Source organism: Camelus ferus, chromosome 25 (genome assembly GCF_009834535.1).
Source record: "Camelus ferus isolate YT-003-E chromosome 25, BCGSAC_Cfer_1.0, whole genome shotgun sequence".
NCBI classification, from domain to species: domain Eukaryota; kingdom Metazoa; phylum Chordata; class Mammalia; order Artiodactyla; family Camelidae; genus Camelus; species Camelus ferus.
In genome coordinates this window covers 32,029,470-32,042,267 of record NC_045720.1, presented here as the reverse complement: position 1 = coordinate 32,042,267, position 12,798 = coordinate 32,029,470, and the positions used below count along the sequence as shown (strand labels likewise).

The 12,798-nt window shown below is 39.9% G+C and overlaps 1 protein-coding gene across 1 annotated transcript in view; it reads left to right on the top strand.

Annotated features, from left to right (window-relative positions):
- POP1 (POP1 homolog, ribonuclease P/MRP subunit) overlaps positions 1–12,798 on the top strand; it is a 34,299-nt gene that overhangs the window by 5,942 nt on the left and 15,559 nt on the right. Inside the window, exons 3-11 of the mRNA XM_006191955.3 lie at positions 1,047–1,214; positions 2,201–2,376; positions 3,849–4,097; positions 5,162–5,249; positions 5,685–5,872; positions 6,558–6,814; positions 6,938–7,031; positions 9,465–9,576; positions 10,176–10,295. Coding sequence (XP_006192017.2) covers positions 1,047–1,214; positions 2,201–2,376; positions 3,849–4,097; positions 5,162–5,249; positions 5,685–5,872; positions 6,558–6,814; positions 6,938–7,031; positions 9,465–9,576; positions 10,176–10,295 — 1,452 coding nt within the window. The remainder of the gene's footprint in view (positions 1–1,046; positions 1,215–2,200; positions 2,377–3,848; positions 4,098–5,161; positions 5,250–5,684; positions 5,873–6,557; positions 6,815–6,937; positions 7,032–9,464; positions 9,577–10,175; positions 10,296–12,798) is intronic.

Sequence of the window (12,798 nt, the reverse complement as noted above, 5' to 3'; positions counted from 1 at the left end):
TAATCCAGTGTTCCCTGTGACTTTCTAGAACATAACTGCTGGGAATAACAGGAATTGGCTGTACATGTCTTAGAGCTGATATATTTTATCTGTTCCTAAACAGTTATTATTAAATTACACATCTGTATTTCCTAATAGGAATATAGCACATTTATCATATCTGTATTCAGTTTGTGTGCTGATTTTAGAACCTTAGCAGGTGTTATGATAGTTGTTCATTAGGTAGCAACAGAAAACAGAAAATAGATTCAGATCCAACACTGGTGCCCAGCATGCCGAGTGAGAGGACTGAGCACACATTATCTTGTGTAAACCTCACAGAGGCAGACCTCGCAGCATGTCTGGTGATCACAGGGGTTTGATGATTATCACTGCAGTGGAAGTGAGAGGGAATGCTGCAGAATTCTCTGCTGATCTCTCCCCACTATTCACAGAGAGGGATTTGATGTTGTCTTAAGGCAGAATGGTTTGAATGCCCAGACATTTGCACAGAGACTCTGCTTTTATTTCTTTTTTTAAAAAAAACTTACTTATTATTGTATCATTTAATTATTTTATTTTGGTAGGGAGGAGGTAATTAGATTTGTTTACTTTTAGAGGAGGTACTGGGGATTGAACCCAGCAGCTCGTGCATGCTAAGCATACGCTCTACCACTTGAACTATACCCTCCCCCCTTGCTTTTATTTCTTTCTTCAGTTTTGCTTAGTGGCTCTCAATTTGATATACAAAATCATTTGGATTGTAGTATTTAAGGGAGCTTAGATGTAAAATCCACATTGCAGCATTTATATGGAGAAATTTCCCTGATATCTAAGGGTCTTTCTTGTGTCACACTGAGGTGATTAGCTAGTATGCTGCCTACTAGCTGTGTGACCTTGGACAAGTTAATTCACCTCCCTACCTGAGATCCCCTCTCTTTAAAGGGAAGGTAGTGATGGCCATTTGACAGGGTGGTTACAGGATTGAAAATACGATCAACACTCTAATCCTTATCTCTGATAATAGTGACGTATTTGTTACTGTTTTCTTTTTGAAAATATACTAGAGCCTCATTCTGGGACTTCACGACAGCGGCAGACCAGAACAGCCCACCACACACTGGCCGAGTCGGATGCCAACGAGCAGTCTTCCTCCAGAGTAACGTTTAAAAAAAAGGGAGGCTGGAAAGCAGGTCCCGAGGGCACTTCGCAGGAGATCCCCAAGTATATAACCGGTAGGCCTTTGTACTGAAGCGAAGTTTGATTGTACGATGAGCTCTTTGTTTCTCATGCAGCCAGATTTCTAATGCCTTCCCTAGGGTCTTGGCCCTGGCCTCTGTCTCTCTCCTCCGTCCACGTCGGGTGCTTCTCACCTCCAGCCTGGACTCAGGCCAGAGCCTCCCTGGGCCTGACTGACTGCTCTCCTTCCTTCAGTTTCTCTCCTTTCTCTTACCATCTTTTTACAGGTCTTTATTTGTGAACTGTTTGTTCCTTTTAGTCTTAAAATCTTTGCTGGCCTCATTTTCCCTTTAAAAAATGTAAAATGCCATCTACACTCCTCAGCATAGTATTTCCAAAGATAAAGCCAAATTTAACATACTGAGGGCAACAAAAGCCTTTGACTACCTGTCTCCAGGTCCTTTTCAGCCTCCTTTTTCAGCCTCCCCCACTACTGTACAGCCCTATATTCCTTGTACACACCTTAGGGCTGCCTTCTCATCTTTCTTTATGGCTTCTTGGAGGAATTCACTTAGATGGCTCCAGCACTCTGTTCATTCTTCCCCAAAAGTCTAATTTTCAGTCTAACTAAATATTTGCCACATATTTGCAAAAAGCAGAAAATATTAAGAAAAAAATCCTTGGTGTCAAAATCTTTTAAAATTTTGTTTTTTCTTTGTTTTCTTGTGGGATTGTTGCACTTAAAAATGGTTGTGATTATATTGCACATAGTCCTTTGTTTCAAAAAATTCTTTTAAAATTTATTTTTTAACTTTATTTTTGAAAAGTAAAACTGAGTCCTTATAGAAAACTTGAAAAATATGTAAGTTGAAGAACAGCCTCACAGTCATGTAACACAGAAATAATGACTATTGGTGTTCATCTGTCGGGGGTGAGGGTGGTCAAAGCTCATATACTTCGAATCGGGCTTCCTTCTGAAACCTACCAGTAAAGTGTGGATTCAAGACTAGTCTTTAAATGATGGTGCTGTTTCCTTTGACAGCTTCTACTTTTGCTCAAGCCCGAGCTGCTGAAATCAGTGCCATGTTGAAAGCAGTGACCCAGAAGTCTTCTAATTCGCTGGTTTTCCAGACTCTGCCACGGCACATGAGACGAAGAGCCATGAGCCACAACGTCAAACGCCTTCCTCGACGGTTGCGGGAGATTGCCCAGAAAGAGGTAGAGTACAGGCCTCCCTTAGTGTAATCGTTTAGCTTAGGTTTCGCCTAAAAGAAATGGAAACGTATTAACCTAATGGAACTTACTAAAAGGAAAACTAAAAAACCACATGAATGTTTTGTATATTTTTTGTTTTAATCATTATCTTTCCCACTTTATCCCCCTCTTCCCCCCAAAATTAGCAGCCTGTTGGATACTACATTTGCTTTTTTTTTTTTTTTTAAATGGAGGTACTGGAGATGGAACCCAGGACCTCATGCATGCTAAGCTTGCTCTCTACCACTGAGCCAAACCCACCCTCCCTACAGCTGCATTTGGCACCTCTCTTTTTATTTATTTATTTAATTAAAAAAAAATCTTTTTTTGAGAGGGGGAGGTAATTAGGTTTGTCTGTTTATTATTTTTAATGGAAGTGCTGGGGATTGAACCCAGGACCTCAGACATGCTAAACATACACTCTACCACTAAGCTAAACCCTCCCCTCGGAACCTCTCTCTTCTAATGATGTTAAATAGTTGATGTTCCCCTGCCAGATTTAAAATACAATTCTGACTTTCTTACTAGATAAGCAGTTTTAGCTCTGCATTTTTGGGGGCGTGGCCAGTTTGGAGTTGAAAGGTTAAAAAAAAAGGCAACATCAATGCCTAGTATTTGCCTTTTGTCTTTTTCAAAGTTGAAAACTTGAACTTATATTTAATTTTTGTTCAAGTCCAGTTGTTTTTGGCTTTTCCAGAATTCTTGGCTTGGACATTCTATGACTGTCTAAGCACCCCATGTCTTTACTAATTGACTCAGGATTTCTTTATCAAGTGCCTTCTGTGTTCTGGTAAAGCTAGGGGTGGGACTAGAGTCTGTCAAGTCCTAATCTTTAAGGGGCCCACAAAGTAGTGGAGAAGAATTTTTTCCACAGTTTAGCCTAGCTATGGAAGAGATTAAGAGTGAAAACTAAGCAGGAATTTTGTACTTTCTAGATTTATTGTAAGGTCTACTTCCTGGTGATAGCATTTAGCATTTCTCTCTGAATACCTGAGAGATATGAAATGTGTAGATTTAACCCACTTTTATATTTTTGGTCTTAAGTTTTGGCTTTAGTTATAATCTTAGAGGTTAAAAAACAATAAAACAACAACAATGAAAAGCTAGCAGTTGATTTACTCCCTCCTGCTCTCTAATATTAATAGCCACAGAAGTTTGCGTTACTGTAGTGAACATTGTATAAATGACCTTCCCAGTCCCTGAAGTGTGCCCACTTAGTAAGTGCTTCCTTCCTAGGTTTGCCTTTCTTTAAAATCTTCACTCTTTCTGTTGCCTCCTCTACTTTCATTGGAGAAACCACCAAGTTAAAAAATTAAGTAAACTAACGGAGTCTGTGTGCTGCTCCACTTCACCTAAAACTAGCTGTTTGAATTTCTAGATTTTAACTTTTTTGAGATGGTTACAAACGGGACCTGCCTCTGTTCTTGAAACTCTAGGCAGAGAAAGCAGTTCATCAGAAAAAAGAACACTCAAAAAATAAGTGCCATAAAGCTCGACGGTGTCACATAAACCGGATGCTAGAATTTAACCGTAGACAAAGGAAGAACATATGGTTGGAAACTCACATCTGGCACGCGAAGCGGTTTCACATGGTCAAGAGGTGGGGCTACTGCCTTGGGGAGCGGCCGACCGTCAAGAGCCACAGAGCCTGCTACCGAGCCATGACGAGCCGCTGCCTCCTTCAGGTGTGCTTTTCCACTTGCCCTCCTTCTGTTTTTGCTTAAACCCTTTCTGATCTAGACTCTTAGAATAGTTCATGGTGTGCCAGAGCTCTGTCTGAGAGTATTCATTTTAAAACCGATTACTGAGCATGGGGCATCCTGCTTGATGCTGGAGGTGAAGCAGCGTAAAGTTAATGGGGCAGACTGACATTATCAAATAATTAGCCGGATATACCATTGTAGGGGAAACTACAGGACATGAGGAGCGTTCGTAACAGGAACAAGAAAGCTTCCCCATGGAAGTGAAGTTGAGCTGAGCGCTAAAGGATGAGAAAATGGGAAAGTCGGGAAGGGCAGAAGCAGCCAGATAGGAGGGAAGGCTTGAAATAAATTCTGTGTGACAAAGATGGAGCGAGTGAGAGCAGGGCTAACATTAGGGTGAGATGAGTTCTAGAGAAATAATAGGAAGCAGATCATGCAGGGTCTTGTTGGCCATGTTCTGGATTTATTCAGCATTGATTCATTTATATTTTTATTTTTTAGAGAATTTTTTTATTTAATACTTTTTCTTTTTTTAAGTTCTTTTTTTTTTTTTAAGTTTTTTTTGGTGGTAGGGGGTAATTAGGTTTATTTATTTATTTTTAGAGGAGGTACTGGGGCTTGAACCCAGGACCTCAATGCATGCTAAGCATGCGCTCTACCATTTGAGCTATACCCTCCCCCACCCAGCACTGATTCATTTAGCAGTCATTCATCACCACACATATTTGAGAGCCATCTGTGTGCCCTGAGCAGTGTTCAGGACGCTGTTCTGGATGTTTGTGGTTCAGCGGGATGCTGGGAAGTTTGTTTTTGGGAGGATGGTTGGTTTTAGACTTTCACAGTAGTATTACCCTCCAATTTCTTACTTTGGGTCGATTCTGGGGAGGAATAATCCTTTACTTGGAGGCAGCAGTTTTTATATCCTACTTAGAACTTGTCTGTGAATATGGGATAAAAGACAGATTTTCTTTCTAAAAAGTAGGACACTGCCACTTACATTTTAAATGGAAATTCAAGTATTTACCTGTATCTCCTTCTTTGTGCAGGATCTATCCTACTACTGTTGTTTGGAGCTGAAGGGCAAAGAGGAAGAAATCCTAAAGGCACTTTCCCCAATGTGCAGCGGAGACACAGGTAACCTTGCTTCAAAGCTGAACCCTGTTTCAGTCTTTGTGTATTTATTCATTTCACGAACAAGTGTCTGCTGTAAGCATTGTGGAATTTAAACATGCCTTACTGAGACAGTTCTTGTGCCCGGTGAGTATGTTAATATAAGGAAAGCTTGGGGTAGCTTTTAAATCATTCCTAACATTGTTGAGTGTTAAGTGAGAGAACCATTATTCTGGTGGAGCACATTTAGGCAGGAGGAAACTCGGAACTCATTAAGTCATTTATTCAATAAATACTTTATTGAGAACTTCTTGTGTGTCAGGCTTTGATCTAAGCAGTGATCAGAATGAACACCTCATCCGTCTTGCAGACAGACAAGAAATACCGGTATATCTGTCAGGAGCTAACACTGCAGTCTCGGCACTTGTGTTCATGGCGTTTTGTTCTTGTTTATGTCAGGATTGACTTTTGCCGCGGTTCACTATTTGTCTGGAAAGTGCCAAGGGAGTCTCTTGCTTTACCGGGCCAATAAATATCCTCGAGAAACGCTGGGGCCTGTTACATTTATCTGGAAGTCTGAGAGGACCCCTGGTGACACTTCTGAGAGCAGGCAGTTGTGGATCTGGCTTCACCCAACTCTTAAACAGGTATAACCCTTGACACTATTTCCTCATCGCTCTGTTTCTGTGTTCTTGAGTATTGTTGGAAGTCAGTGCTGTAGAAATTTAAATAGTATAAAAGTTTGGCTGACAGCTTGGTATTTGAATATAGGGAGGAAAGTTATGTGACTATTAAATGAAGCAAATCTTGCCATCACTTTTAGGAAGCCCTAAGTAGAACTAGAGATGGGAACCAACCTCATTATGCAAATGGAATGTTGCATTGGGACTGAGGCTTCCACCAGCCTGAATTGGCTCATTGGTATAGATGCTTGTTAGAGCCTACCTGATGATGAGAAGCTGTTTAGAGTAATTCTGATGGTTTTTAATACTGCGTTTAGCTTTGTTTTTCTTTTTTTTTTTAGCATAGTCACTGCTTTTATACAGTAGACTGTAAATTTTCTCCTTAAACTAGTTCAAAAAAAATTGGTCAGAGTAGAGTTGTTTTCACTAATCTTTGACATTCAGGAGTTCTTTTTTTTTTGTTATTAATGCCAAGCACTACTCAGAAGAATCAAAAAAGCTTTCTGATGATGGTAAATATAGTTTAATTTGTGAGGGATAAAAATGTAAATTTTTAAAGGCAGAAAAAAATAACAAACTAAACCAACTTAAATTGATAATGTATTTAAATTTCAAAGTTTAAAAGTAAAATGTTTAAATATGTCCTTAGGATATCTTAGAGGAAATAAAAGCAGTGTGCCAGTGTGTGGAACCCACCGGATCAGCTGTTTGCATCCCTGACCCCCTTCTGACACCATCCCAAGAAAAAAGCCAAACTGAACTGCCTGAGGAGAAAACTGGCAGGAAAAGAAAACGGAAAGATGATGGAGAAAATGCTAAACCAATGAAAAAAATCGTCGGTGATGGAACTAGAGATCCACTTCAACCGTATTCTTGGATCTCTCCAGCCACAGGCATTATAATCAGGTGTGCGCCGAATGTGCCCTGAACCTTGGAGCATTTTTGGTGAAGGCTTGCTTTATTTTTGCCAGTGGCACAGACCTCAGATACGATGGAAGTTTTCATTTTAAGACCTTTTCTTTCTTTCAGTGATTTGACGATGGAGATGAACAGATTCCGGCTGATTGGTCCACTTTCCCACTCCATCCTAACCAAGGCACTAAAAGCTGCTTCTGTCCACACTGTAAGAGTAAATGTGATCGTAGTGTTTTATTCTTAGCATATTTGTGAAACCTAACATAAAATTTGGTAACATTTTGGGCTATGGCTTATAAATGTTTATTTCCCTACTTAATGCTTATTATCAAAGATTTTATCTTTCACTTCTCCTAGAAGAACTAATCTAAGTAAATGTAATAAGTGATTTTTTCTTATTTAAATACAGACTTCTCTTGTAGCTTCTGAGTCTTGTAGAAGGGTTTTCACTTCTGCCCCATAGTTGGGTAACAGGGAGCCCCTAAAATCTTGAAAGCGTATGCCAGTTTTTTTGTTTGCACTTGTGTGATGCACATTTTCTGGGGCTGGGTTTTTTGTTTGTTTGTTTGATTTTTTATTTTTTATTGAAGTGTAGTTGATTTACAGTGTTTTAGGTATATAGCAAAGTGATTCAGTTATATATATACATACGTATATATTACATTTCAGATTCTTTACCATATATGTCACTACAAGAAATTAAATATAGTTTGTTGTGCTATACAGTAGGTCCTTGTTATTTATCTATTTTATACATAGTAGTATCTGTTAATCTCAAACTCCTAATTTATCCCCCGCCCCGACCCCCCATGCGTGCAGCTAGTTTGAAGGGTGAGCTCTAAAAGGTTGACAGCAATATGCCGAGTGCATCTCTGTCCACTGGGACTTTTCTGCGAGCATGGTGTTTCTCTTGTGCTGTCCAGTATGGGAGCCACCAGCCACATGTAGCTACTGAGTGGCTGGTGTGACTAAGGAGGTGAATGTGTACCTTTATTTAATTTTAACTAACCAACAAATTCGAATAGCTTCTGTGTGGCTAGTGGCTGCCGTGTTGGCAGGGCAGGTCTGGAGAGCAGAGACCAGATTAGGAATGAGACACTTTGGGTTCGGGTTTGGTTTGTTTTCCTGTGTTAGTGCCATTAACCTTCCAGTGCCTGTGCCTCTCGCGGATTCGACATGTCTAATATGGTGATAGATCTGAACAGATTTTGAACTTTTAGAAGACAGTTTCTTTAAAAAACAAAGGTGACTTCTCTCTCTCTCTCCATTGTTTCCACGCTGGTCTCAGCCACTGTCGTTTCTTGCGTGGATCCTGAAAAAGCATCTTAACTTTCCTTCATTGATCCCCCTTTTCACTTTATTCTCCAGGCAGGAGGCAAAGTGGTCTTTTGACAATATATTCACATCATGCTACTTCCTAATTAAAGCTTTGGGATGGCTTCTCATTGTTTTTGAGATAAAATCCAAAGCCCTTCATTGAACTGGTCGTCTTGTACCTTCATGCCCGTCTGGCCTCATCCCCTCTCCCCTTCTGCACTTCAGCCACGCTGGCCTTCTTTCAGGTGCTGGAATATGTCAGATCTCAGCTCCCTTAGAGCCTGTCTGAATTTTCTGCCTCTCTCACTCTTCTTCGCTAAACCCTCCTCATTCCTTTAGGTTTTGACATCTATGTCATTCCTCCCTAGACTCTTTCTTTGATCCCCCAAGTTAAATTTTATCCCTCCTGTTGTCTTCATCCCATCTTGCACATTTCCTCAGTTTATACGTCTAGATTTGTTTGCCTGTGTGTGCTGATGTTCCTGTCTCATTAGACTCCGAGCTTCATGGTGGCGAGGACAGGGCAGGCAGGGCGGTACTCTGTCCCCAGGGCTTAACACCGCATCTGGTGCGGAGCAGGGACTCCCCTCAGCTAATAAGTTGCAGAGGGAGGATTTGAACCTAAGATGATTCCAGGGCCTATACTTTGAACCCCTAAGCCATGCCACCTGCGTTTCCTGTGAGGCAAATGGCACGTATATTACAGGCTGCTTCCCTGGGACCCGTAGGAGCACATCCTACTTTGGTGAACCTCAGGCCGAATCATGGCTATTGCTTCTCTTCCTGGGCACGCGTGTGGTGCCTGAAGTGCTGTCGGAAACCCTTCCCAATTCCTAGTTCTGTTCAGAAAAAAACGCAAGTAAAATACTTGTGTGCCTTATTTGAAATTTCTGGAAATATTATACTGGTAATATATCCTTTTGCTAGAGATTCGAAAGGTATTGGTTTTTCTTTGGTGAGGAAAATTTTATTGCTTAAATTGGTGGTGGTGAAGTTGACAGTGGCGGGAGAGGGGCAGGGAGCGAGGCCCGTCTTGTTGGCCCTGGGCTGCTGTGAAGTTGTTCGGTTCAGTAGTCTCTCAGAAAACCAGGGCTGTTTTTCTTAGTGTGTGAAATCCTGAGAGAGATATAATACCGCGTATTTGCCTCAGGTTAGAAGAGTACTGTAGTTAGTCCACTGTTAGTGACTATGTCAATTGTAGTGGCAATCTCCCTACGTCCCTCCCATAAAACGTTCATTTCCACACACAGCCAAAAAGGGTGGGCCCAATATCACCATCATTTTAACCAAAATTGTTAAGTCTGAACCAGTATCTGTTTTCCAGGAGGCAGAGGACACAGAGAAGACACCGCACCACTGGTGGGCTGAAGCCTGTAAGAATCCGGACAGCGTTTCCCTTCATCACAGACAAGAGGCCGTTTTTGAACTGTTGGGAGGTATACGGGGGAACACTGGTTATGCTGGGGAAGAAAGGAGGGGTGGGAAGTGGCTTAAAAGAGCATTTTGCAGTTGGGCTCCCTAAATGTAGTGGTGATTTTTAACTTGTAACTGTTATAATCCAGTAAGAAAGCAAGTCAGAGAGGGGCCTGAACTCAGTGAATATAGATTAGACACTATTTCAATTTGTTTATGAAACAACAATCAAATGAGAAGTTAGTATTCTAAATAACTGGCATTCTGATACTGTAGATAAATGCATAAACTAGGTACTAACCTAAAATCTGTACTCACCTGCGCATGATGGCATTCTTGTGTAGAGCTCCAGTAGTTATCATTGGTAGAAACATACACGTTCGTGTTGTAAAGTAACCCATTGTGTTCATTTAATGCTTTTTGTAAGAAACTTCACTCTTCATGAATGTTAATTCATTTTCTAAAAGTATCAATGGGATAAAAGGGGAATACATGTCTTTAAATAATTAGACTAAGATGAAAGTTTCATTAGAAAAATTTGAAAATAAAAGCAAATATATATGGACTGTGAATGATTTTGTATACGCTTGATTCTTTTTTGTTCGTTTGTTTCTTATTCAAGGAGTAACATCGCCAGCAGAAGTTCCAGCAGGTACTGTTCTGGGACTGACAGTTGGTGACCCACGAATAAATTTGCCTCAGAAGAGGTCCAAAACTTTGCCCAATCCAGAAAAATGCCAAGGTAAAGTTGTTGAGACAACCCTGGTTTTCCTTCCTGTTTTGAGCAGTCAGTCCCATTAGAAGAATTCTGCCTGTGATGCCTTTGCAGTAACTTTGCCTGTAAAAAAATTAGGGTGATCTTTACCTGCCTGCCTTTCAAGGTGATGATGATCAAAGGAGATGGTGTGCGTGGAAGTGTCTTTTAGCTGTAAAATACGTAGCCTGATTCTTATGTTTGTTTTTCTCCCTGAGTTCTTTATTTTTAGTATCTAGTAAAACCTGTCTCTCTGCAAACTGGGTTCTCTGACAATGCCGGGCTTTTCAGAATTTTAATTGTGAGGAAGGGATCGGCACCCGCAGCTGGTCTTGTGCTCTTTGGAAGCCTCTGTCTGACCATACAGATGATCCAGGTTCGAATCCTGGCAAGGCCACCCCAGGTGCTGAAGGGTAAGATGTCTTGGTGTAGACTCAGTAGAGTGGCCTGAGGGAGTTCTTTGGGTTGGTAGAAGAGGGTGGGTGGGGGACTGGCTAAAATTTTAGTCTGATCTGTGATTTGCAGCAGTTGTGTTAATGTATCATTGTATTTGCTGTCATTTAAACAAGATTAATTGGAAGAATAATTAAAATCAGCTTGTGAAATTTTGGAAAAAAGATACAGGTGTGTGTAGTAACAACTTCAGATTTTTTTTTTTTTTAACCTCCACATATAGTCAGGTAGCTTATTATGGGGGTGATAAATTACTGTCAGAACTCCATGTGAAAGGCGGATTCCGTAAGAGAGAAATTTGAGATATATTAGTAAGTTAGTTAATTGTGGAGCCTAACACTTTAGTCAATGAGTTATTGCGTCTTTCTTTTCTTTTTTAATGGAGGTATGGTCTGGTGCAACCATAAGAGTCTACTATACTGATGAAGGTTGACTGTCATGGTTTCCTCAGAGCTGTTAACTCTAGTTTCTCTTGCTGCCTCAGATCCTTTTTTGAAATAAGGCAGTTAGGTATTAAATCCTTTCTAATGCTTTTCTCTTAATATGTATCAGTTTAAGGCAAACTAAAATCAACCTTGAAAACCATGATTTAATTTCTACTGTAAAAGCTTACCACCTTATTGATCTTTTTTTAATTGAAGTTTAATTGACTTATTATATTAGTTTCAGGTGTACAACATAGTGATTCAGTATTTTCCTACATCACAAAGTGATTGCTACAATAAGTTTAGCTACCATCTGTCTCTCTACGAAGTTATTACAATATTATTAACTGTGTTTCCTGGGCTGTACATTACATCCTTGTGATTTCTTTTATAAGTTTGTATTTCTTATTCTCCCTCACTTACTTCACTCACTCCTCTCAGCCCCCTTTCCTCTGGCAACCACCAGCTTTTCTCAGTTATCTATGACTCTTTTTTTTTTTTTTGGTTATATTTGTTCGTTTGTTTTTTAAAATCCACATGTAAGTGAAATCATGCAGTATTTGTCTTTCTCTGCCTGATTTATTTCACTTAGTATAATGCCCTCTAGGTCCATCCATGTTGTCGCAGTTGGCAAGATGTCATTCTTTTTTATGGCTGAGAATATGCCATTGCATATATATATTGTATATATATATGTATTGTGTGTGTGTGTGTGTGTGTGTGTATATATACACACACACCCCAAACCTTTATGCATTCCATCCATCTGTGGACACCAAGGTTGCTTCCATATCTTGGCTATTGTGAATAATGCTGCAGTGAACATAAGGGTGCATATATCTTTTTGAATTAGTGTTTTTGTTTTCTTTGGAAAAATACTCAGAAGTGAAATTGCTGGGTCATATAGTAGTTCTGTTTTTTATTTTTTGAGAACCCTCTGTACTGTTTTCTTTGGTGGGGTACCAACCTACATTTTTACCAACAGTGCATGAAGATTCCCTTTTCTGCACATCCCCGCCTATACTTGTTATTTGTTGTCCTTTCGCTAATAGCCATTCTGACAGGTGTGGGCTAATACCTAGTGGTTTTGATTTACATTTTCCTGATGATTGGTGATACTGAGCATCTTTTCATGTGCCTATTGGCCATCTGTACGTCTTCTTTGGAAAAATTGTCTATTTGGGTCCTCTGCACATTTTTTAATCATGTTATTTGTTTTTTGATGTTGAGTTGTATGAGTTCTTCGTATATTTTAAATATTAACTCTTTATTCAGTATATAATTTGCAAATATTTTCTCCCTTCAGTAGTGGGCCTTTTTATTGAGTTTCCTTTGCTTTTTGATGCAGTTCCATACCGTGCTGCCCGTGGAACATTTTTTTCCATCCCCTCACTTTCAGCCTGTGTGTATCTTTAGATTTGACGTGAGTCTCCCATAGGCAGTATGTACATGTATATATGTGGTCACATTTTCTTATCTCGTCAGCCACTCTGTTCTTTTGATTGGAGCATTTTGTTCATTTACAGTTTAATTATTGACAAGTGTGTACTTATTGCCATTTTGTTAATTGTTTTGGGGGTGTTTTGTAGGTTTTTTGTTCCTTTATTCTTTTG